This window comes from Platichthys flesus, chromosome 8 (assembly GCF_949316205.1).
Source record: "Platichthys flesus chromosome 8, fPlaFle2.1, whole genome shotgun sequence".
Taxonomy (NCBI): Eukaryota; Metazoa; Chordata; class Actinopteri; order Pleuronectiformes; family Pleuronectidae; genus Platichthys; species Platichthys flesus.
The window spans coordinates 8,869,597-8,896,599 of NC_084952.1; the positions used below are offsets into that span (position 1 = coordinate 8,869,597).

The 27,003-nt window shown below is 41.8% G+C and overlaps 1 protein-coding gene across 10 annotated transcripts; it reads right to left on the bottom strand.

Annotated features, from left to right (window-relative positions):
• Position 1: 1 nt before the first annotated feature.
• map7d3 (MAP7 domain containing 3) lies at positions 2 to 25,720 on the bottom strand. 10 transcript variants are annotated; one of them, XM_062393089.1, is made up of 20 exons: positions 25,582 to 25,720; positions 18,903 to 19,004; positions 18,502 to 18,582; positions 17,991 to 18,154; positions 17,425 to 17,536; positions 16,648 to 16,731; positions 15,933 to 16,040; positions 15,167 to 15,268; positions 14,641 to 14,739; positions 12,740 to 12,865; positions 10,579 to 10,718; positions 8,216 to 8,346; positions 7,872 to 8,092; positions 5,866 to 5,995; positions 5,348 to 5,633; positions 4,885 to 4,935; positions 4,120 to 4,204; positions 3,614 to 3,779; positions 2,861 to 3,150; positions 2 to 2,776 (listed from the first exon to the last, which is right to left on the bottom strand). In XM_062393089.1, the coding sequence occupies exons 1-20, from the start codon at positions 25,625 to 25,627 to the stop codon at positions 2,769 to 2,771; spliced, it is 2,532 nt and encodes an 843-aa protein (XP_062249073.1). In that variant the 5' UTR covers positions 25,628 to 25,720; the 3' UTR covers positions 2 to 2,768. The 10 variants fall into 10 exon arrangements, with proteins under 10 accessions (XP_062249073.1, XP_062249064.1, XP_062249065.1 ...); XM_062393080.1 differs by having other exon boundaries at positions 10,579 to 10,694; positions 25,582 to 25,715; XM_062393081.1 differs by lacking the exon at positions 16,648 to 16,731 and having other exon boundaries at positions 25,582 to 25,715.
• Positions 25,721 to 27,003: the final 1,283 nt, after the last annotated feature.

Here is a 27,003-nt window from a genome sequence, read left to right on the forward strand (position 1 = left end):
GTATTTTTGCAAACTTTATTGTTGTAACAGTTTGTGTCAACTCAGTACACTTTTAGATATATTTACAGTACAAATTTGTATTTTCTGAACAGGGCGTTGTTAGGTCTGTAAATCTTTCAGAGAAATATTCAATATTCACACAGTCGCCCTTGGTTGGGTGAACTGATTGTCGAGGCTGAGGTAAAGACAAACTTTCTTAGTAACAAGTGATACAATAAAAATACTAAATCTCAAACTAAGGCACCGTTCTATCCTATTGTATCAGACAACGTTGAGCGCTTGAGCCCTAAAAGATGCAGCAGGACCTGGAATAGATACAGTATCTGTTCAAGCAGCAGCTACAACAGCCCCCAAACAGGTGCTACACAGGAGCGACAGGAGGGGTAGAGGAGGGGTTTGGGTGTAGGCATGAGTAGGTAGAAGTTTCAGGTTATGAATGAGACTTTTAAAATGTGTGGAACGGGAACAAAGACAAGACGACATCTTCAAGAATATCGCACAACTCTCCTTGGGCTCTGTACAGTAAAGCTACTCTTATGTTACCATTCATAAAACACAGCGAGTACTTTGAAACAGTGCAAAGAGTCGCCGCGTTTCCTAGATGAATAATGCACGCAAGCTAAAAGCGGGCTGAGAGATGTGGTAAATAATGAAGGACGGTTTATGGAGTCTGTTACATTCTTTGAGCTTATTAATGAAAGCCAGTTTTAGTCAGCCAGCAGAGAACAAGGCAAAAACAAAACATCAAGGTCCCCCAACCTGGTGCTTGGACAATTCAAGCATCAGGGAATTTAAACGTTTAAGTACAAAAATCCAGAACAGACAGTTCAACAATGCGGGAAAACAAGTCTGGCCCCACGTCTGGTTTTGTTTAGCGGATGTGCGTCGTTGCAACGGAGGAGCCGACATCTCCTCATCCCTTGACTGTTTCTAAAACATATTTCGGTGACTTTAAAATCACTGTGAGGCACAGACGCGACTGATTTCACGGCTCAGACATGTCGCTGAGGGCAAGAGCTTGGCTCACCATCAAAATGTTGACTTGTTTTTTTATGAGGCAATATCTGAATCAAAACCAGAGCTTGGGGACACACACCACAGTGGCCCCTTGTTTTTGCGGAGCTCTTATGGAAGAGGGCTTCAGATAAATATTAGTTTTCTGATGTGCCCTTCGCCAAATCTGACTTCCCCTCAAAGAGCACGTGAAGAACAGAGACCTTAAATCTTATACACACATACACATACACAGAGACTTCAATTATCCACATCCTGACACCACTCCGACCGGAACATGGCTTCATTTGCCTAATACTGATTATATACACAATACAATAACACTTAAATATATGTAGAAATGTATTTTCATATATAAACAAACAAAAAGCCAAATTTGTATATTATCAAAAATAGTTGAAATGAATTTGTTTCAGATGCAGCAGCTTGTGTAAGAGGAGTTTTTTTAGAGGGAGGTTAGTGGGACAGAAGTGAAATTTATGATAAAGCCGCACGGGTGGAAGGATGAATGGAGGAAATGTGTGTATGGATGTGATGAAGCACAAAATGGAAAAACTGTAGTCGAAAGTTTAACATTATTGACAGAACAGCCAAACATTCAAGTTCAGGTCAGTTAACAGAAACTGTTATCCAAAGACACGATGAAGGAAACTAATGAACTTCACTTGAGTGAAGTGAGCGGAACAGCTGCAGGCGGCGTCGCTACAGATGTTAGACACTAAAACTGGATACAACTCAAGAAACATACGGTTTATATACATGAACCTAACTGAACTGCCAACTCTAAATCGACAAAGTGCTCAGGCTCCACCGAACATTTGAATTCACAACTGTGTCGACATTTCATCTCGACACCAAACAGCTTCAAACGTTACAGCCGAGGGCCTGAATCCCCTCTAGTGGCCAACGAAGGAAACACAGGGAGGGAGAAGCTGGGCGACGAGTGTGGTTGGCATGAAACACACTGGGGGTGAAAGAGCCGAGATGAGTGAGGTGAAGCATGAATACAGAATCTGCTCCCAACTGAGACGGCTGAACTGTGCGCGTGTGAGCTTTCAGCACAAGAATTTAGTATATTCATACGTCGAGGTTGGGAAACACGATAAGGCCATATTGCTGGATGCTGCAGAAACAGCCGGTCAAGTAAATTTAGGTGAATCACATGCAAATCCTGGGATGCTCCCCGCCCCCTCAACCCCCGACAGAACAGACCGTTTAAATGTTCCTTCCGTTTAGTCACAATGTCAGTTCACGCACGTGTCCTGGAATATTGTCACAGAAGAGAAACAAAAAAACGTAACATATAATAACAATAATTACAATAACAAAGAAGCCAAAATTAATAAATTACAACAATGCACCCCTGACAAAGCCCTTAAAAAACATCAAAATAGGACACAACACAGGGAAAAAAAGAAATAACATGTGGGAGAAGAACTAAACACAAGTGGGAGAGGAAAGAGACCTGAAGAAAGCATGCTTAAGGAATATATGGAATTTCCCTGAAGAATTTCTTTTTAAATATATAATTTCAATACATATGTTTCCTCATAATGTGCGGTGCAAAGGTAGCACTTAGGGAGGTCTTTCCGCTTCACCTTGTGTTCCTCCGTCTGGAAGAGGAGGAGGACAAAGAGGAGGAAGCTGTTTGGAACCGGTAGGGGACTTGCTTTTTTTGTTTTTTTTAATGAGCTAAGCTTAATAGGAACTTCAGGAGTGCAACAGTGAGAGGCTTCTCAGGGTTGGAAGCAGCATCACATCTCTGCAGAGACACAGGAGAAAACACAAAATGGTTAATCTTGAAGTTACACATTCCCAACAAATAGGTATGGGAGTGAGCCCTCACCTGAAAGGGCTTCTATGGGTTGATTAGAGGAATGCAGGGGGTTGATGGGGGTTCCCTTGTCCTCGAAGGCTACCCTGGTCCCATCTGAGCTCCCGTCACAGTTGATCAAGACTTGGTTACAGTCCTCCGCCACGATGAGGGGGGTCTTGGAGTGGACGTTGAGGTCAATCAGTTCCTCAAAGCTCCACTGGTTGGATTTACCGTTCAGACCTGGGATCAAGCCCACTTTAGCAGAGTCCTGCTCATTCTGGAACTCTGAGCCCTCCACATGGCGGCCTTTAGGGACTGGACTGGAGAGGAGGGGTTAAAGGACATAGGTTAAACTTTGTCAAAAGTAATTTATTATGGTTTTCCACTAATTAGTCAAATCAGACCCTGAACCTTCTCAGCTGTCTTACTGTGGAAATCGGATGTGTTCACGTAGATTAAGAAGACACTGAGGTAAAACATGAGATTAATGTCAGCTGATGTGGGAATTAAGAAGGGGCGGGGGGGGCTGGACTAACACTGACTGGGTGGCTGAGAATGTATTTGTTTAATTTGACTTGAGTAACTTATCAGTTTCAAGTGTAAATCCTGACTAGGAAAAAGCACTTACCTACAAGCTAGTGCTGTGGTATTTCAATAAATGATACAAACTAATGTGGTTCTTCTCTGGAGAGTTAATGTGAAGCTACTGTTGAGTGAACTTTTAAATACAAACCAACAGATGAGCTGTACTCTACAGTTACATACTCCTTTGTGCAGTTATACCTTATTGCCTGGGTCTCATCTGTGCTTAGGCCATTGTTGTTCTCCTTGTCGTCAGTCTCTGGTTTTCCGTTCACCCTGCCCAGGGCCTCCTCTCTGATATTCACTGGCTCACAGGATAGACCACACTCATCATATTTGTCAGCTTCCATGGCGATGTCATCCATCTCTGCCGGGAAATTGATTTGGATGAGACAAGTCATAAGTTAGACAGGATATTATTCAAAGTCTCACACACACACACACACACACACACACACACACACACACACACACACACACACACACACACACACACACACACACACACACACACACACACACACACACACACACACACACACACACACACACACACACACACACACACACACACACACACACACACACACACACACACACACACACACACACACACACAAGATTATTTAAAACACACAGATGAGAAAAGATAGTCTGATATCTTGAATCTGCAATTAAGGTGAAAGCTTAAGGATGGAAACAGTTACCGTTTGCTTCATAGTTTGAGTCCACATCGTCGTCATCATTGTCATCATTGTCGTCATTGTCCTGTGAGCATTTATCATCATCTCTCTACACGGGCAAGAAAGGGAAGAGGATTTCAGACACTTAAAATGCCTATAATTTGCTTTTAGTTTTTTTCCCTTCCCTTAGTGGATCACAGAGTTATTTTGTGCATATAAAAGCTTTCACATCACAAGGTAACATGCCAGCCTTCATACAGTTTTCACCATGATGAATAGAGATAATAGAATTAAAATGCTACATATGAAATATAAGAAAGCTGCAAACAAAGCCTACCACGGTAAAACATTGAAACCCAGTCTTAAGCTGGTCTATTGACTGGTTCATATTGAATTTCAATATCTAACTCTAGCTCGTATTGGTCTGGAGATTCAATGCCATTGTTGCTGTGGCTACAGCAGTGTTTACAGATGACCAGACAGTCTGTGAAAGAGGGGCATGACGCTTTGAATACATGCAAGTTTAAGCGGTTGACCAATCACAAAGGAGTGGGTCGCCTGACTAATCAGAGAAAACAGCTCATTGAGAGGCGGCCAAGAGCTAAATGAGTGTTTCAGACAGAGGATGAAAAGAGGCACTCCCGGAGTATGAGACAAATAATGCCCATGATAAACATTATGGCAATTGAACCTACTTTAGTAAACCCCCAAATTAAAACCATGAAACTGTAAATTGCCAAATGATGGGCTCAAAATATGGATACACCAACTGATTGAATGTGAGCTCACCTTGTCATTAGGGTCCCCTTTTCTAGTTCTCTTCATTATCTCATCAATTCTCTGAAATGGAAAGAAAGAAAACATTTTTACGAATGTTATCTGCTAAATAATAATAATTTTACACAAGTCTGCCTTTCACACATGTACAACACAGACGCGTTCACAACAGTAACAAATCCTGCGCATGATTCAGGCAAGATGTGGAGCAGTACAGAAGACAGAGGCAGGAAGTGACAAATTAACTCCACTGCTGAGATCACATGATCATGTTTTCATAACCCCGACACTGTCGTCTGCTCTGATCGTCACAAATTCTCTTGACATCATTGGCTGTGTCTTCTAAGTGTGTGTCACCGCTTTGCCACCGGGAGATATTTGTTTTCTTTAGTATTTTTCATTTTCGTGTCTTCACGCATGCACGTTCTCTGGTTAAAATACGGTGGAGTCCAGTACATGTCTGAAAGCAGCTTACCTTCTTTCTCTCCATTCGCTCGTGCTGGTTCTGCTGCATGACGCGGTCTCTCTCCTGACGTACTTTCTCCGCCTCCACCAGAGCCTTGGCCTCAGCCTCCTCTCGTTCTTTCTGTAGCTCGACCTGTTTCACGGCCTCCTCCTCTGCCATTCTCACTCGCTCCTCCTCCGCCATCACAGCTTCCTCTTCTTCTCTGACTTTTCTCTCCTCTGCTAGCTTCTTCTCCTCCTCCACACGTTTCAGTCGGGCCTCCTCCGCTACACGCTCTTCCTCCTCCTTTTTCAGCCTGGGAAGGGAACAAGCAGCAAATGCTTGACAACGAACTCAGAAATATGTTCAGGTAATGTCAGAGAGTGAACATTCAGAAGGTTCAGCCTTATAGGAGATAAAGAATCATAATAATTGTACCTTTAATACCTACAAAATATGACCGTATTTCAAACGGTTTCTCTTAACATCTACAGTTCTCTGGAGCCATTTTCAAAGTAGATAAGCAATCTTAATTTCAAGATCCTCACTTCTCTTCTTCCTCCTTCTGTATCCTGAGCTGCTCCTCTTTCTCTTTTTGCTCTCGCATCAGCCTGCGATTCTCAGCCAGGATCTTGGCTGCCTCAGCAGCCGAGTTGGTTCCCGTCGAGCCCTTCGAGTCTGTTAAGGTGTAAGGACAAAAATTGGAGATTCATTTAGCGTTTTATGTCCAGTCCACTCTATCAAATGTTACTTATTGTGGTGCAGACCTGAGCTCAAAGCAACGGGACGCTGTGACTGGAGGATAAATAATGACAGAGAGGACAGAAAGCCAGATTGGCTGCAGAGGCTTAATGTGAAGAAGAAAAAGAGTAGGGAAAAAAAGTGGCCTAATTCTGAGTTGTGTAACTGTCACATGATAATATCTGTCATTTGAGGAAACTCAGGTTCCAATAACCTTTGTAGCAATACTAATTTGGGTTAGGCAGTAAAATGATTATTATTGAATGGATAATTAATTTGCCTTAATCAAGAATCTCGGCCATATAATATATAACTATTTAATAAAAATAATTATGTTATTTGAGATGCTTAATCAGTAAAAAATAGATGGCTGAGAGCACAGTTGAGACTTTTATGACTTTTGCAACATTGTGACTAAACTTAAATGAAACAAGCAATTTAATTAATGAGTTTAATAGATTTTTGAGAAAATCTACTTATCCTGATATGTATTGATAAATTAAATGACATATACCATGATAGACGACTTTACCAGCATTCCAAATTAAAATATATCCATAACAAATGAAAAGCGTAATGTGCATATTTTAAGTATAATATAGATATCACTATGAACTTATTAAGTCAGGGTTGGAAATTCACTGATCATTTGTGTCTTCTTCATTTTTAGACTGCTCTGCATTCTGGGTAACAGTCCCTGCCCGGTGACAAGTATTAAAACATTACTAAGTCATTTGATCTTGCAGAGCATGATGCTGTCCATGGGGTGGCAGCAGCAGCAGCAGCAGCAGCAGCAGCAACAACAACAACAACAACGACCACATATCTGTAACAGGATGTGACTCCAGCTGGGACATAATAGGTCTCCTGCGCCACTGAGATTTTATGCAAACTGAGCTTTTGCCACGTCAGTCTGCGGCACACAATCACACACACAGATACACAAACACAAAATTCTTAAATCGTAAATGCTGTTGCTATTGAAACAGATGATAATGCTCTCTAACCAAACAGACGGGGGGGAGAATTAAACCAAGATATCAGAGGCTGTGAAGGTGCAGCGGAATACATCGCTGCTAATGGACAGTCAGAGAGGGTGTGTGTGTGTGTGTGTGGTTAGAAAGAGACAGATAGTGATAGAGAGAGAAACAAAGAGCAGGAGTTCAAAAGGGAACAAGGAAGAGGCACACTATTATCTGGTTCTCATGCACAGTTGGCAAACACATGGAATGCAGATAATAACATTTGAAATTAAACTAGAAAAATATTTTTGTGTACAATAGATTTGATAATGTATTCACGCATTAAACCGCGATCTGCAATTTCTTGTAGATGCTAGATCTCTTGCTGTTTTATGTCATCACGTCAGGTTATATAAACAATGACAAGAAAGAAGCTCTTGTGCAGCAACACCATTTAGATTTAGGATCACCCAGGTAATAATAGGTAAGTGTGCAGTGTAAATGTCAGAAAACAAAGAGTTTACTTGAATCTTTATGAGACTGAAAGATGGTGATAAGACGAAAAAGATTGTAGCTTGTCCTGCTGGGTCACTGTGCACCTTGATACTAACAACATGTCTGGATTCACAAGTGCAAACATCCTGGTTGTCAGAATAACAGAGGATCACGCTTGACAAATACAGGTGCTGACTAATAAACAGTCGTCAGTGGTCTGTGGTTGTTAAGTCTGCCTTTGTACGGGCCTATATATCTTATATGTTTTCTACAAATAAAAATCACTGTCTATATATTTATGCAACAACAACACATTCATATTGTGTGGTGTTTTCTTCAAACTGAGAAGAACTCACCATCTTTGTCTTTGGTCTTGCTGCTGTCCGAGGACTGCGGAGGCACAGCCTGGACAGGACACAAATCCTTGGACTTTGAGTCTCTCTTTCGTAAAGTAGGGGGTCCTGTTGGAGTAAGAGCTGGTTTCTGGATGGGTGGGGGTTTGGTTGATGTGGGCTGGGGAGATGGGGGACGTTGTTTCATTCCACCAGGTGAGGATGGGCGTGTCTTGGAACTTTGCCTGTTAAACCAAAAAGTGTGAGTTGTGTTGTTTTGTCTCCTAATTAAATCAAAATGTTGCTGCATCTAATCCTGCAAAATACTTATTTATGAATGAATGACTTAATATGTATTGTAGATTTACTTGGATGCTGCTGGGGAGGGAGTCCTCTTTGGAGCTGGACTAGGGGCTGGGGATGGTGAGCGGTTGCGCCCCAGGGTGGAGGATGGGGAGGCTGGACGCTGCCCTGCGGGCGATGTTGACTGCTTGTCCTTCTGTAGTTCCAGAGAGAAGGAAAAGAAGAGGAAAAAGAAATTATGGCAATTTCCTAAGTAGGAGCTTGACTAAGTTGTATTGACATTGAAAAGGGATCAGTTCACTGCAGCAAGGGATACTTGTGACCCCTTGTGACAGCTTATGGCATTAAAGTAGACATGACACACTTTAACTAAACACTGAATGTTTCCATCTTAGACTGTATAATTCTAAGTATTTTGATGATGAAAGTATCAGGTACTAATAAAGAAACATGCAGAAAAATAAAAAAGTCAAAATAAAACTCATATAACTTCACATAATGCAGCAGAAATACTCTAAGTTTGTCTAATTTGTCCCTTCTATCATTCATCTGATGAAATGTCTCATGGTGAGGTTTTATATGTGTAGCTGAACTCTCCTTACATTTATTATTTATAACAAAACTCTAAATCCTGCGATAAATAGGCCAAAACACAGTCGCCTGTTATAACAAAGTAACTATGACAAAAATATTAACTCAGCATTAAACTCATCGTTATTTCTGCCTCTTTTCGTATAAATCACAAATCAAATGGTGACACAATGCTGCCTTAAAGAAGTCCCACAGGTAGGGTTTTAATACATCTATTTTTAATCCCTATGTGCTAAACTAGGCACTGCAAACAAGATGACAGCGGGGCACAGCAAGGTCAACCATGTTACACTCAGATTGACACACAAGTGTACAGCACTGTCCAACACAAACCTGTATGCACTAATATTTTCCAAATCTCCTTGAGCGTCAAATGACTCAACAAAACCTGAGTTTTCAAATTAAAACATGGCAAGCAGTGTTTTCAAAAGTCTCTATGTTCAGAACATCAACATATTAATATGGTTGTAGCCCAACTAAGTTGACTTGAAATCACATTTTAACCTATATCTGGATGGTGAGCATGAAGCTATGAATTCAAATTATCTCCACACCAATCTCATGTGGAGGAGAGAAGACACAATGAGCTGATGAGGAGAGTCTAAGGCTTTTGACATTAGGCCCCAGAGTCAGGGGTGGTGTCTGCTTTGCATGAGATGATCCGTCCATAATCTGACTACTGTGAATCCCTTTGTTTCAGGCTACGACAATGAGGCCCTTCACAGCCACAGAGCAGGAGGAGGGCGGGCAGGTTGTTAGAGAAAGCTGGGCACTACAGGCCACCATATAAAAACAATAGAATTATTGCTTATACGGAACAATGAGGACAAAAATAGCCAGTGTATAGGCAAGTTCAAATAAGTGACCAGGAAGGCCAAAGTGCAGCTGGGGGAATGACATTTCCCTATCGTTAGCATTGGGCTGAAATACTTTGACAGGCAAATGTAGCAGGATATGCACATAAATCAGTGACTTCAGTGCCAGCCTCATTTCTCTGAGCAGTGTCACCTCTATGCATTTGTTATAACTTCAACCTAATACTGGTTCTCTATTAAAAAGGTACAACTCTCCTTTAGAGCTACTAATATTTAAATAATATGTCAACTACTATGTGTCTCTCCACATTTTCCAAGTCAAATTCAATGAATTAGAATTACTGATAGTGCTGGTTATGTATTATGAATTTTCATAATGTGGTGTTATTTTCCAGCAATTATTTTGTGCTGTAAAGTATGATACTCATATACTTATGAAACCAATACTAATTTTCTGTCAAAACAGATCACATCAGGTTCTAATGGTCCTTCACATCCACTGACTTGTGTATCTATTATCACTCTGTAGTTTGAATGTGGATAAGAATAGAGATACAGGCTAAAGCCCTTTATTCAGGATACTACATCAGTAAACTAACTGACTGACTGACAGGGCTGTGATATAATTCAAATATTATTATTCAGGCCTCATAGAATTATACATTCATTAATAAAATGTTCAAACTAAGACATTCAGTTAAGAGTCTAACAAAAATATGTCACGCTCCAACAGGGCTTTGCTTTTATGTAAAACACTGATAGTAGTTAATCAAGGCTAGCTAAGGTGAAATGTTTTCCTACCAGTTCTGCAGAAGAAAGCAGTCCTCTGGGAAAAATATCAACCCAATGCATTGTCGTTTTTGACGGCTGTATGCTAAGTAGGTAGACCCACATCAATACATGTACAAAAATGCAACTTTGGAAGAGGGGACAGGGAGGATGGTGAGGAAATTAAATCATGCTGTTCATAAATGTCTGATGGAACAGTGTTCTCTTTGAGTGACGTCAGGAGGTGATCTCACCAGTGAAGGGTCGAGGGCTCCGTCGGCTGAAACAGAGGTGGTCATGCCGCTCTTCTGTCGGTCAATGCTACGGCTGCGCACAGGTCCACGTGTTGGGTGCAGGGGAGTGGCAGAGGCTGAGCGAGGACACAGGTGACACTCTGGTAAAGGACACAGTGATCGCAGGGCCAGAGGAGAACAACCAATGGGAAGCGTGATAAGCGGCCGAGTTGGGCGGCAAAGCAGCAAAAAGTAGAGGGAAATAAAGAGAGTGGAAGAAAAGAGAGAAGGAAAGTGGGAGAGAGGACGGGAGGAGAGATGATGGTTGAAAGAAAGGCAGAGGAGTCATTTTGTAGGGGGACAAGAGCACAAAAAAGCAAGTTGTTAGCACTTTAGGCAGGCGACAGCATGATTGCTCATGTTTTGATTAGGCTGGAGATTAAAAGGCCACACGAGGAACAGAATGCAACAAATTCACAAAAGTCCCAGACACAGCTTACGGACACAACATGAACACAAAGGAACACCAAGGACCACACCACCGCACATGCTATACAAAACCTACCACCGACACAGTACAATGAACACTGGGACTATACACACCACATTTCACAGATATATTAGTACATTAAAACACAGTGAATGTTGATTGTGTCACGTGCTGTGTTCAGTATCAGTAACTAAATCAAGAGTAATTTGCCGTCTATATGTGTTCTTCTCTTAAAGGTAATAATGTTGTCCTCTGGTTTTGAGCTTGTTGTGTCAGATTGAGGGATTAGCCATGATAATCCCCAGACCTGGAGAACTCTCTCTGCCAAAGCCTGATCACAAATGTGTTCTTCAAATCCACTCAGACTGCACACTGCGCAGCCCTGTCGACTATGAAATGTATCCTGCTCCCACTGCTGCTCCTAATGCTGATGTGTCATGTTTCTACTGGGACTATACTTAGCAAAAGATCTATAGCTGCTAATGGCTTTGTAATGGCCAGTCAATAAACAACACAACCTAAAACCAATGCTTGGACTGCAGTGGAAGCTATTAAGCGAGTCAGTACTTTAGAGTGTGCTTCTTTATATCCTTAAAACAGTGTTCTCAAACATATTCATTAATTGTTGTCTATGCTGAGTCTAAAACAATGGATCTTTAACAATAACCTATGTTCTGCAGATTATAACCATTTTAGTATAACACAGATATAGTTCATATAAACCTGAAGGCATGCAAGTTCTTCATTTAGACACAAAACCCTACTTGGATGGCTTTAGACCATATTTTACAATGTCTAGCAGGACATTGAGGATGTACTGATTTTGATAAGAGGGACATAGAGCCCATATAATCAGTCAAATACAAGTAATTACTATTTAAGTGGCATGTTTTGGAATCTCAGACACCCTGGTTTTACGATGAGAACACATGTTATAGCACAACGGTCTCATTCTGATGTAACAAGAACCAACAGGTAAGCAGCTTAGAGCAAAGCTCCCAGCATGCCTCCCTGACGCTCCTCAGAAGCAGAGAAACCCTCCCTGCCAAGTCTGCCCTGCTCAGCCCAGCTCAGCACACAACAGCCAATTGTGTCCGGTCGGAGAGGGCAAGTGAGCTGGATCCATGTGTGCGTCTTAATATTTACTGAGTAACTATACATGCTCACATGAGTGTACTTTGCTGGAAGTAATTACTGTTCATACATAACATACGGGGAGAGCATGGCCTAGGGGATAGAGTGGGTGTTCTGCAACAAGAGGGTTGCTGGTTCGAATCCCACTCTTTCCCATCTGCATGCCTAAGTGTCTTTGGCAAAGACACTGAACCCCCCAAAATGGCCCCTCATAAATGTTGAGTGTACTAAAAATGTAAGTTGCTTTGGACAAAAGCGTCGGCTAAATGACATGTAATGTAATAATGTAACATAAACAGCTGATTGATACAATGGCTGCTTTTAAACACAGGGAGCTGCATTGACGTCTGTGATTCCGCCACCATTTTCTCTGAGAGGATTGTTCCAAAAGCACAATGATCTAAAGCAGGGCACTGGGATGAGTATAAATCGACTAAAGCGGGACTGGGAGTGACTGGGTTCACTTTTTACTAAAAGACAACAAGGGTAAGCAAAGACGACCAGGATTTCTGTCTAGCCATCCTTTCTCTCTGTCAGGGTCTCCTGTGTGGAGGTTACCTGGAGCATCTGTTCCTTCAGCGGACAGGGCGGCGGCGCTCTTGCTCCTAGCTAGTGAGGCCTGGGTGGGGGTGAGCAGGCGACTAAGGACCCCTCCGTCCACAGTGCTAGCCGGTGCCTTGCGAGCTAAACCGGCCGAAAAAAATCACCCGAAAAAGGAGAGGAGAACAAAAAGGCAAAGAGGGAGAGAGTGGGATGACAAGGCAACACAAAGAAGGGGGTCAATGAAGTTTGGAAAAGGTCACCATGTGATTTAACCAACAGGAGTGAATCAACAGATAGAACCAAAGGTTACTGTGTCTGAATAATCTTACATTGGCTCCTTATCAACTGTCTTTTATTCTGTTAACAAATGAGGTTTGTAAGTGAAAGACAGTAAGAAAAGGACACCATGGAAGAGTACTGAGACAGACCAAAGAACTGAAGATCAGTTAAAAAAACATTAGTCAAAGTAGAAAATGAGGTCAAATCAATGGTTCCTTGAGGCAGAGGAAGGTGTGCTGATTGGGGGAAAAACCGAACCATTAGTGAACTTCAAAAACAGCCGAGGATTACTATTGGGTAGGAAAATGAAAAGTGAAACCAAAGTTTAAAAGTGACAGGGTGAGGGGACTGGGAACCAGCAATAATTCTTAAGCCTCGTCTGTTGAAACTTTTCCATGGCTGACATAAAGAAGGTGCTGAGTTTAAATCAACAAATTAAAATAAGAATAAGAAGCAGTGAGTACTGAGCAAGTCAGCATGTTGGAAAAGCACTATGGTCCACGGTTAGGGCAGAAACAAAGAGCTCTAGCATGCATGAAACTTAAGAATCAACATTTCCCCATTTAGTTTGTTACTTCTTTAAAGTGTTGATTTGATTTGATAGGTCCCTAAAAAGCTACCTCCTCAAATGGAGATTGCAGAGTCACTTCCTGTAGGAGCCCCTTATAGAGAGGACATCTGTTGTCGACAGACTTGTTTTTTTGTCATCTGCTGAGTACTAGCCCCTGGAGCCTGCTGCTCTGCACCAAAGTATGAAGCATGTGGGTTATTAATCTGTGATAAGGTTATAGTTATGAAGTCGTAAGTCTGTATGAATAATTGTTTTTGCTGTGTTGTATTATTTCTCAGGTTAATCACAGAACATACATCTGTACAGGACAAGTACATTTTTTAAGTCCTCAGCACGAAGAGAATGACGTGGCTGTGGGACAAACAAAAGCATTGGTGGTTAATGGCAACACATAGACTGCAGTAGCTGCTGTGATAATTTCTGGGCCCTTAGGGTGCTATGGGGGGATGGCACAGACACACACCACACACCAAACTGAAGCACAGGCCCAGAGACTTAAATCCAGCCATGACGTTATCTGGGAGGGAGATAACAATCAAGACTTTGTCACAACTAAACAAAACGCTGTTAGTGTTAGTCCAGACACACAATCCATTGCTGGGTCGACGGTTGAAAAGAAAACAATGAAAAGGTTCAAACAAAGTAAGGAGCATGGCACGGTGCAGGATCTGGTGGAGTATGACAGCAGAACGGTTAAGAAACACTCAGCTTTTCCAGTAAATCATGAGAAATTACAGTTTACAGAAGCTTAGCAGCTTCCCAGGCGGTATTTCTGTAATAAGCGAGGGAGACCCTTTGGTGAGGGAAAGAGGGAATACATAGCAAGAAGAGTAAGCCTGTCAAAAGACTCTTTCAGCACCATGACATTAAATTGAACCAAATGAGGATGTTATCCCGAAAACCTCGCCAATGCAGAAAGAATTGTTAGGGGCTTTAAAAAAACCACAGTAGATCCTTGAGCAAGCTATTAATATAAGAGCCGCATGCTTGTTATTTAAAAAAGGAGGCCTTAGTGATGCAGATAGGGCCATAAAGAAAAAGACTGTTGATTGTTCATGCTAGCCACCTTGATCATCCGTTGTCCCCTTATCAGGCTTGGTAGGGGTCTGTGCTCTGCCCACATTTACTCGAGTGAGGGAGGAGCTTCTCTTCTTCATGGATTGGCCTACGGACATGAGAGTGGAATTATAGCCAAGCAGGCACTAGAGGAAGGTCGACAAAGACTCTCCATAGACAGTTTACGCATCATGTGCACTTCATTTGGCTTAATGTTAGTCACCAGGCTCGGGCTGACAGCAGCTGATGCACCAGTTTCAAAGATGATGGCTAAACACCCAGACAAGAGTTGTAACTCATTAGATCAAATTACCTGATGCTCCTTACTATTAGTACAGTAGGGGAACTGTGGTTGTGAGTGTTTAATCCATTGGCCTATACAACGTCAGCTTGCTATGTGGTTATCATAGCTGTGACAGAGGTGAATCTATAATTGAAATATTTCTTTGCAAGCTGCAGTGTTTTTTGGAAAACTGTTCTATTCGCCGTTTTAGCTGTGAGAGCACAGTGTGGGATGGAGAGCGGATCTTTTGCACCTGTCTTTTCCACCTGAGGCTTTTTGACATCTTCCTTACTGGCCTGAGAAGCATTCACATTGCTAGGCAACCGGTTACAAGACGAACTCCTCTGCTTAACACCTGAGGGACAATGATGAAACACCCAATGGTACATTTTAACAACAGTCTCTTGTGAATGGTACAGAAGTCTCTCAGACTTGAGAGAATGTATGGAAAAGAAAGAGTGGTAGAATAATCTTTTGAATGAGTATGGCAGTAGAGAGAATTTAGCGATGGAAAGATGGCACTGGCAGCCTGTGGAAGCTGTGAAGAGATAGGAATCAATCAAATCAAATCGGCTTTTTGCGAAATCAAATAAACCAAGGCATATTGTTAAAGTCCTCTAAAATGTTCCTTCAATGCCCTTTGCAGAGGAGCACAGTGAAGGGATGCAGCAGAATTAGGAGGTGATACTAACTTGTCCAGAGACAGAGAGCTACAGCATTTTTACCAGAGTCTGTCTGCGCTCCTGTGAGCCTGTGTGCAAATCCCTGGACATGAAGAGGTCAGAGTTCATGTTAAAGAGCTGACAGATAAAAAGAGGTTTGTTCTAGATTATCAACAGTTTTATCACTTGATAGATATCGGGACATGAGATAAATCACTGAAAAACATTTAACTGGCTGAAAACAGTCTGGAATACACTTTGTTGGTTGAGACACAAGCGTTGGAATGCAGGGTGCAGGGAGAGTAGGAAGAAGGGTAGGAGGGACAGGGAGCAAGTGAGGAAGGGGGGGGGACTTACGTTTGTCGGGAGATTTGATGAGGGTGGCAGAGGAAGAGGATAGGCGTTTGCTGATGCCAGCCTCGGACGACTGTTTCAAGTTCAGGGTGGATGTGGAGCGCTTGTCCACTAAGAGGGAGGAGGAAAGACAGACAAGGGAGGCGGGGTTTACACTAGAAGCTGGCTGCTAGGAGTGGGCATGTGGGTGCACACGAGGGAGCATAAAATTCTGCCAGATCCTAATATATCTACCTTCATTAATAACCCCCCCCCAAAAAAAAAAAGTATCCACTGATCTAATTTTGAAATTCACATTTTATAAATATCATGTTTAACATGAAAATGTACATTTGTAACAAACCATACATGGTTTCAGAGACAAGCATTGTGGTTAGTAAGCTGTAGATGCTAATGTTTAAACACCCATTTTTTCGTTTGGCAAACATAAGTGGACTCCCATGCGAATTCACCTTCGTGACCTAGAAGAGCTGGAAAGTGTGAATGAGTGAAAAACCTAAAGCTTCAATTCCAGCTATTCAACAAGACTTAGGCACATTTACAACACAGGCCACACATACAAGAATGGTTAGTGAAAGACTGCCAGTTAGACCGCAGGTGGTGGAGGGGTGTTGGTGGGAGGAACGGTGGGTAACCATGCTATTTGAAGTACCGGTGGCAGTCCAAGCTGTGTTTGGCAACATACGTGAGCAAATTAACAATTAATCAACAACAAAACCTTGTCGACTCCTCGGTGGCTTGTCTGGCGAGGCAGGGGAGATAACTATAGTTACTGGAGATGAGGCGCTGGCATCAGAATCTCCTGTGGGAAAAAAGAGCTCTCAGGGAGGAGCGATAAAATGCAAGAAGAGGCAAATCCTTCATCATCATCGACAAGCGTGTAACCTTCCTGTCGGCCATCAGCCTTCATGTGACACCTTGCAACTAAAGCACAAATACACTGGACTCAGTATTTAGAATTAGTTGGTAACCAACAGAAATGCTATCTCAACTCAACCTGTCTTGTTTGGAGTTACAACTGCTGTGCTTTCTGCAGGTACAGCAAGTGTAGACAGCAATCAAATAGTATCTCTTTAATGTATTTATGCAATAAGTGTGTCCGACTACCTTCAAGCTGTCATTTACAGTCAATCTTACTCTTGTGCTTCTGTATTTTTGGTGAAAAAAAGTAATACCATAGCTTTTTGAAAATGAAAAAGATAGGGAGTGTTGTGTCTGTCTCTACAGAACCTTATCGTACTGAAGAACCTACAACCTAAATCATCTCATCTGACATTACCGGCAAAGGAAATAAAGGTCTTTCATGCACATTGTGCCTGGATTTTACCCAAATTGTGGTGAAACACAGTCATATTATCAACTTGACCATTTTTATGAGGAGCTCTTAGAGCATCCCAATTGCCTCCTTAATGCGCCGCTGTAAAAAAGTCGAATTTAACAGAAAAACACAAAATAAATATGAACTGGTAAGATGAAGGATTTTAAGGAGTTCTACCTGTTCGTCCATCGGAGTCTGTGGACAGTCCTCCCCAAGACCATCGTTTCTGCCTCTGCTCCACACGCTGACTACGCTCCAATGTCCGCCGCATCACTGCCTCGTAGTGCTCCTGCAGCAGAGCAGGGGCAGAGGATGAGGAATATGCAAGTCATTTAGAATAAAACAACATTCATGGTATTTTAGTCTACTTTGTACTTTACTGTTTATACTCCTTTTCATTTTTTTCTGTTGTGTGGTATAACTGTGCACACATCAGCACAGAGGGAATGGGGTGTAGTTCTGTTCTGCATACTGAGCATTGCGTATGAAGTGAAGGACAATAGAATCTACCTTGAACATTGAAGACGACAAGAGGCAAATATTAAAACTGTGCTGTTAGCTCTTAACATTATACTATATCCTTTTAATTTAATCTCTACCTCCCCTTTTTTTTCTAAAAAGGGAAACATTGCAACATAAACCGGAGTTCCTCTAGAAATGTATTTATTTTAGTCACAGGAGTCAAATTACTTAAGCAACAATAAGATCCTAAGGCTCCCCAGAGTCAGCCAGCCCCCAGATACCTTTTCCTCTTCCTGTTTCTGCTTCCTCTTCTCCTCCACAGCCTGTCGTTTCTGCTCCTCCTTCTTTCGCTGCTCCTCAACCTTTTTCTGACGCTCCTCCATCTGACGCTCCACTTGCAGCTTGGCCTTACGCTCCCGCTCCATAATCTGAGACTCTCGCAAAACTGACCACACACACAGCATGTGCATGCACAGACAGAGAAAAACACGTCATGTATTAGTATGTGTTTTTTTGGGTGAACGGCCTCAAAATAATAATCCTTTTGTTTGTCATAATCCCTACAATGCCACTGTATATATGGCCTAAGTTGATATCAACCATATTAACTATCAATTAGCTGAGTAAAGATGCTGCTAATGCAGGTATTCTTTGTAGTAAATCGTTATCATTTCCTGTACTAAAACACTTTTAAGTATCTCTATATATCTAACTAGGAAATCATCACATAGGGTTAAATAGGTTAGGGCTAGCTTTGGCTAAACTAATCTCACACAGCAACTGTGTTCTTACCCTGTTGTCTGTCTGCCTCCTCTCGCCTCTCTTTTGCCACTCGCAGCCGGTCGTCTATTCTAAGAACAGCACCGTCGAGGACTGCAAACACATACATATGTGTAAACAGCATGTGATTAAAGGGTAATGCATATATGATGAACACAGGAGTGGATTACGATGCAGCATAGAGTTACTAAGGCTTTAGCAGATGTATGCATGTGACCGTCATTAATGAGCTTTATAAACTGTTACAGTAATAAGATGATGACTAAGGTTGACCTGCAGTAAGCCACACTGAGAGGGTGGTGGAAGGGATTGTGTTGCATCTAATGGTTCAGATTATTAATGACAATAGAGCAGTGACAGGGCTGTGTTTGTGAGAACCATCCGTTTCTGTGTCAAGGTGTGGTGTCGTTTACCTGGTTTACACCCCTGAGGTTTAGCTGAGGTGTTAGTTGTAGGTCCTGGACTATTTCCTGCCTGGCTGCGCCGCTCCTCTGCCTGGGCCTGTGCAGCTGCAGCTGCATGTAGGAGAACACACACACACCCAGGGATTACACAAAGAGAACTGGAGTCACATACAGCCATTGTGACAAAGCTGGAATATCACATAATATCAAAGAAGGAACCAGACTGGATTTACATGATCCAAACAAATCGTGTTAAATTCAGAGGTTTTTTCTCTGTGCCCTGTTTGTTCTTCATAGGAATTCTAGTTCTGAACAGTTTCAGCAGATCTGAAGCTACAGAACAATCCAACTATTCAGCCATGAGACATAACCCCCACTCTCATAGTCAACCCTGTAGCCAGCTATACACTGCCTTCTGTGGCAAGCTGGGAGGGATGGGCTGCAGTGAGAAATGTCTGGAATCAAACCCTTGTGAGCATCTTGGTAAAGCGCTAATATGCCTGAGGATGCACAACATTTTGAAACACGTACTCCATAAAATAATGATTTAAGAACAATTTCGAGCAAATTTCCACACCACTGCTTCATCTTGATAAACCGGATTATCCGCACAATATTTCCTGTCCTAATTGCATATGAATGACATGTGTCTACATGTGAGTGTACATGAATGGAAAATCATTCCTTTCCGATACGCATACACCATCAAGAGATTTTGCATCAAGGCAGGAGTTACAAACTCGCTCAAATACATCAACGCTCCCACCAAGACCACCGCTGGGTCAACAGCATTTTCTTCAGCCAAAACAGTTCCTAGGAAAATCATGGTTCAGAGACACGGAGGCCGGAAGGAAGGAAACAGTTAGGACATGATCAAGCTTTATGAGGCCTAGTATCAGCTTTTTTCTCCCGTCTCTTTTAGTCTGAATTCAGCATTACAGAACTGCTGACAAAGAAGCTAAACCAAGGTCAGTTATGTGATATTTACATTATTGATGAACACTTTTAACTGTGTGCTGAAAGTTTTTCTCTTTCTCCATCATATTCATTACAATAAAACTAATAATTATTATGAATAAAAGCTGAAATGGTGCCATGAAAGTGCTTATTGGATTTATCAACATCTATAACAGAGTTGCTTTAGCGTATTGAAAATATTTAAGCTGTGTCAATCACAAGCACCGATAAGCTCTGCTCTCTACAACACTTCTGTTTGAAAAAGCAGAGACGACAAGGGGCTCAGCTTCAATGAAGTGACACTGACAAACTGACACCGACAAACTGACAGGTAAGCTCTGTTCACACAGCTGACTGTCAAATATGCTTTCTTAGATTAGGGAGATGTATGAGTGCAGACGAAAATAAATAAGATTCAAAACAGAGGGATAAGGACGTGTGATATCATCGAAATCACATTTCCTGATGATTGATGAAGTAAAATGTCAGTAACATCTTATGCAAATACTTTGCAACGGCAAGCTACCACAGAGGTTAGTGATGTTTGAGTCTTGAGGACTGATCTGTAGCATAACTCTTCAATGTAAGGCTATTCACGTCAGACTTGTCATGCTCCACCTACATCCATGCATCAGAAGTATCCCCTGTTTTACATACAAGCATATTAATAGGTCTAGGCTGGTCAGAGTCCTTCCTCTGTTCATAATTGCCACGTTCTATTATCCTCTGTGTTTGTTGTGTTGCCTTTGTGTGTGTGTGCTGTGAGGAAGATTTAACAAAGAAAGCCTCATCCACATGAAGAAAAATAAAGGTACCTTTAATAGTCCCTCAAAGCGCTTCAGACTATGAGTCACACACTTTCATACAGCTCTTCTGTATCATACATCCCATTCACAAACTGCCACAGCCGGTGTTTTCCCCAAGAGACACTTCAACCTTCTGATCAGCAAATGACCCGCTCTACCATCTGAGCCACAGGTACTGTAAACCAGTCTGATTTGATTTATATCTTCCTATTGCCCTATATCTGGGTGAATGTTTTGAGACTGATCTGATGTAGCTGTAATAAACTAGTACAAACTATCACTTGAGTTACAACCAGGTGACACACAGATAAGAGAGTTAACAGGTTTAGCAGTCACCAATGCACTAGATATATGTACCATGTGGCAACATCAGTGCTTTCCAGTCAAAGGAGATTACTAAAGGTCAAAGTCTGCAGCTAATTCCCTGCATCCACCTCATGAGTAGGCCAAATGTTAGCTAATGCTAAGCTAAATGAAGTTAAGGGTGCCTGTGATCTAACAGCACTTATAAAAGCTTTTTCATACAATAGAGTTACTTATTTAATTGCATTAACTATCAATCACCAGCTTTGTGCTATGAAGTACATGTGGTAAAAATCCTACAAATGAATCCCACTTAAGTCAAAGCATACAAGTAAACTTTTGTTATAATTCTGTTCTGTATAGTGTTGTGCATGTAAACAGTGCATCTCACTGTATGTGTAACAGATTGTATTTTAGCACATCGATTTAGGACACTTTTATGCGTGGGAATAAATAATCAAAAAAAACTCACTGTTGTAAAATAAACTGATCTGTATTCATAAGAAACGGCAAAATATGTCCTCATTTATCTCCACCTTCATAAACAAGGCTAAAAGAGTTGAAAATTAAAATAAGGGTAACTGTTGCCATGTCTCATATTTCATATCTCAGAATATTATGACTTTCTTCCGTTGCCGTGACATGATAAGCAAGTAAAAGCAGACAGGAAATCAAAAATGGCTGAGTAGGTTTCATTTGTAAGCTAAAATAATGCATAGTCTATCTTTCTTATAAGAGCTGCGATAAACATGACAATAAGCCTTTCTGTTAGAAAGACTGATGCTCTTATGACTTTGCAGAATTTCTGTGTGCCACAAGCAGAGGATACATATCCTGAATGAACTTCATGCTCAGTAGTGATGATAAAGAATCAAACTAACACCAAGTCAAACACACCATCTCGGAATAATATAACTTTCCACTGACACAAACACGAGTATATGTCCACTAAAGAGCTTTAATGAGACGGGGGACGAGGTCCAGATCTCCAGAGAGCCAGGTGTGCTCACAGAAATGCAAAGAGCCAATCAGAGGAGCTAACTCTCATCACTACGGCGACCTGTACCCATTTACATACATCTTCACCGCTGCAACAACACAGACTCAGATTCAACAGGTTAGACGGAAAAAAACACAACTGATTAATCTTGTCACTAATTTTACACCAGACTCATTAATGCCATTGTCTGCCAGATAATATGTTGCTCAGGTAAGTGTGGGTGGTAGAGTAGAGTTAAAGACGCAGTGAGCAGAGCATTTCATATCCTCTCAATCGTCATGCAGTCATTAAAAAAGTATTAATCACTTTGGTCATATTGTGACAAATATATATATATATATATAGAGAGAGAGAAAATATATTTGTATGACTCTTGTGTCTATGATTACAGCTTGATTCAACATTTTAAGTCATATATATTCAAATAAATACTGGAAACACACTCTGGCCGCAGCACATATACATATTGAGGACTGCTGGGTTATTACAGCGTCAGAAAAAAACACTAAGGGGTGTCGTGATGACCCCGCTTTGCAGCCCAGACAAAAAAAACAAACAGGAAACAGACCAGCCGGCATTACATCACACCACTTCTCTTCTAACGCTAACGCTCATCCAATGCTAGCTCCCTGCTAGTTCTCCAAATAACAATAACGATCTTTATATTCTGGGAGTCTCTGTGCCTCCCTCTTTTTATACAAGTGGTGTAACAGAAAAAGTATGAGTTGGATGAACGGGTCTATTTTTCTGTCCCTTCTTCCAACTGCAGCCTTCATTGTGCCCTGCAGCATAATTAAGTAGCTTGTTGCTCAGGAAGTGTCTGCACAGCTTAATGCATGGGTGGACGACCATTTGGCAGCAAGAAGCAACGCTTAGCAGGGACTTTTCACGCCAACTATAACAAGACAATTCACTGTCAAACACAACTTGTGCCGCTGATTTGTTACATGCTTTGCTTTATTTTATCCAGATAAGTCCGGCTGACTTATATTGTGCTCGGCTGCAAAGAAAACATTAACAGTCTTGGCTTTCCGCAGCACAGAGCTACCCGTTGCTGGCTCAGTAGCTCAGATCATCAGATAACACAGCTGAGCTGATGCACGCTCACAAACATGCGCACTCATGCACACACAAACACACTAGACCTTCTATGGGATTAGTGGAGACCTGTTCATGCAAAGGTAAGCCTTGGCTATTTGCAGTACTAGCAGGATAATGATGACACATCCCAGTTTCAATAGGGAGTCTCCTCTCCCAGATGGACTATTTTCTTTTGTAGAGATTGGCATTGAAAGGATTTAATCGTTTACAAAAAAACACAAACAATACAAATTCTACTTGACTCTCTAATGTGTTTCTTGCGATTAAGGGTTGCGGGATGAAACAAGTTTACACAAGTTTTATAGTGTTTTAATAGCAGTGCTTTTTTATAGGTTAGCTTTGGTTGAGCAAATATATTATCAGATGTTTAAATGATAATTACGGTCTTAGATGTAGTTAGACTTCTATTAGTGAAGTACACATGTAGCTATTTAGTTTACAGACCTCTCTCAACCAGAACAAGTTACAAGCTACAATGCAAGACCAAACATATGTCACATCAATAGTCTTTTCATAAATCTGATCTGCCTGTAGCTAAAATACCACATTAAATTAACCGTGACATTGCGCCTAATGGATAATATGCTTTGCATTGTTATGAAGTTATTAGCAATTGACCAGAACTAACGAGAGAAATGCTGGACAATTGCACACCGGTTCAACGGATGCCTTATTCTGATGACACGCCAACCTCAGTTATAGCTTATACAAATGAGGATGTTTTGCTTTTCAAATATTGTTTGTGTGGGTGTGTGCACATTTATACTGTAACACTTCCTATCAGTCAGAGTATAGAGCTGAAATAAAACTGGGTTGGGAATTAGAAGAGCAAAGCGAACCCAATGTGAACAGATCCTAGACCATACACACGCTAAACTTACAGATGGTCCATTTCCTCTGGTTAAATCTTAACAGTTCTGAAATATTTCTCATGCTTTCAATTCTGTAGTGGCAACTGCAGAGCCAAGATCAGGATAACCTTGCGGTGTGACTCGCAGTAGTGTGATCTCCCTTCATAATAGCAGGGTACATTTTCTCCTTGCTCACATTCTTGTGGAGTTGACCATGCACATTAGCTAGATTCCTGACATTATTTTATTATTGTCAGTCCTCTGAGCCATCTCTTTCTCAGGAGATCGTTTAGCTCCTTGCAAAGCCAGTAGTCCAACATTTCACATCACTTTCAATTTGCTATATATTTTTCCCAAAACAACACAGTTGGATGGATGGAAATTTTAGATTCATAATACTACATAGACAAGTGAGGGGAAATAGGATCAGGAGCAGCACCAGAAGTGGTCCAGTCACTGGCAGAGGTAAAACAAGCCTACTCCCAAACTGGGTATGCAGAAAACTCCCTCTTATTCTAAAACACTGAAAATCTGTCTGAGCCATAACAAACTGTGCATTCATGCCTGTGGATGTAGACCCTGTAAACATCCATGCATAAGGTCTGGAGGGGGCCGACTTTGAATGAGAATCACTGACGGAGGGTTTGCAGTTGGCCTAAATCACAAACTGTCCATAATGCAATGTGGCTTTCAGCTTTACAGATCAGTGTGTGACAAAGACTGCTGGTCCAACCCAAACCCTGTTGTCACTGCATCGAGACAAATCGAGAAAACACAAGCGTGCAGACAAACTCCACTAATACACTCTCCGTCTGACAATCCAGCTTTAGCTGAACATTCAGGTCACACATTGTCATGGTTGCCCTCCCTGGAGAGTGGAGGGGAGGGGGGGTTAGGCCATATGTCAATAAATATGCAGAAGTGGCGGCCGGGTGGATCCAGGAGAGAGAAGAGCACTTTGACTGAGGCTATTAAAAAAAGAAACTGAGAACAGCATCTTCTCCCATGATGAAGCAGCTGATGTGATGCTGGGACAACACGAGCTGTCAGCTGTGACACAGCCGGGGACACACGGCGCGAGGAGCAGCGCGCTTCCTGAACTCTTCCCGATGGGGACAGCAGATCACTAGTGACAATAATCCCCCCCCATCTGAGTGATGAGCGATGGTTATCTAAGCTACTGTCGTTGCCTCTGAACGCAAGTTAGCTTCGTTTACAAGCCATGTTGTGTTTGTCCTTGTCCACACACACACTTTAATACATAAATACGTCTCAGGACAAGTATGGAACATCATTAAAGTGGAGCTAAACCCAAGTTAGCCGAGTTTGGTCGCGATGTGTCAGCCGTCGCAACTTTAGCTAACTCCGCGTAGCTTCCCTACTTTCACTGCGTATGTGCGGCTTATATAACCCACAAGTCAATATCAGCTAACGTGATTCGGCTATTTCAATTTACAAGGTTTAATGTGGGAATAAGTGGGAGTTTAGTCGGCGTCAATTGTGAGCGGACAGCGAGCTAACGTCACTACCCCGCAGAAGCTAACCGCACTAGCATCCCGGTTAGCGGCGGATGCTGCTGCTGCTAGCAAACATTACAAAGTCCCAACCGCCGCGTGAGACACATTGCAGTTTGCACCACACTCCGCCGCGGCTGTCTGGACGCGTCTTACCCATCTGGGACCGCAAGCCTTTGAGAGTCGAAGCGCCCTCCGCCATTTCTCCGAAGTTTTTCCTCCACAGTGTGTGTTCTCTTAGCGCGGGGGCGCGAGACGCATCGCAGCCGGTAGAACTCGGACACCGCGGGGACGTGGACAGCGAAGACCAGCGGGGAAAGCCGCGAGGTCTCACTCTGAGGCGTTTTCTCTCGAGCGGAGGAGCAACACGTCCCAGAGATGTGGTCAGATGCAGATGTGCCAGAGTCTGGAAGCTTTATGATTTAAACACTGAGGTTTATCAGTGTCACATTATAAGATTATAAGGTCCTCGAGGTCCTCATCTTGTTTGTTGATGCACAGGAACAAATTGTGATGATTCTACTCTTTTTGTTGTGCTGGAGTTTGGTATCTATTCATTTTATGTCCCTTTTAAAGCTTAGGTAACTAATATTTCAATGCTATATCAGTTTACCACTTAAGAGATTGTTCAGCCCAAATGAAAATTCTCTTATTATCAACTCACCACTACGCCGATGGAGGACTGGGTGAAAATGTTTGAGTCCACAACACCCCTGGAACACTTTGGAGTTCCAGGGGTGAACAGCGTTGCAGCCAAATGCAAAACAATTCAAGTAACTGGCGATTGATTCTTCAAATGTAAAAGAACAACAGAAAAAAGCCCACTTAAAGTCTCCATACTGCTCCTGTGGTATTATCCAAGTATCCATAAGCATCCACATTCAAATTAAACTAATGTTTTATGCCTAAATGTCACTTCAATTGTATTTGATTCAGCTGCAAACTATTCCTTTCAAGTTGTTTGTTTGTGGAGAACAATGCAACATTGCAAAGAGATTTCTTTATGAGGTCTGGGGCCTGAAGGAAACTCAGACCCGGCCTGTGGCATGTGAACTTACATTTTATTTTACAACAGAGACGGCAGCTTCACAAGTGTCACTTCAACCATAAATTAAAGCAGGATTGGAGGATGCACTAAAATCTCTTACTCAGATAAGACTGTCGATTGCGTAGTCACACCTTAGAAATACTTTCTTACATTCAGAATCCACAACTTCAATTAAGTAAAAGTACAAAAGAATTGGAATAAAAATATACATAAAGTAGCAAAAGTAAAAACCCTTTGCTCACTGTGCAAATAATATTTGTAAATTGATTATAAATATTTGTGAATTTATATGGAGGCCTTAATCACATGCTGCAGCTGGTGAAGGCAGGGCTATTTTTAATATCTTGCTCTACTGCTGAGTAGCTGCTGAATTTCCACTAAAGTCGACTGAAGGACACAATTTATTTCCACTGAATTGATTTGACATACAAACAAGTAGCAGAATTACCTCAAAACTCTCGTCGGGTACAGTTCTACAGTCAAAAGTAGTCCGAATTGGCCAAATTCTACAGAGTAGTGGATCATCTGTT

Coding starts and splice junctions, on each gene's coding strand:
- map7d3 (XM_062393089.1), bottom strand. CDS start 25,627: ATGGCGGAGGGCGCTTCGACTCTCAAAGGCTTGCGGTCCCAGATGG. Junction 18,155..18,501: donor GGAGGCAGACAGACAACAGG/GTAAGAACACAG, acceptor GTGTGTGGTCAG/TTTTGCGAGAGTCTCAGATT. Junction 16,041..16,647: donor GCCACCGAGGAGTCGACAAG/GTTTTGTTGTTG, acceptor CCTCCCTCTTAG/TGGACAAGCGCTCCACATCC.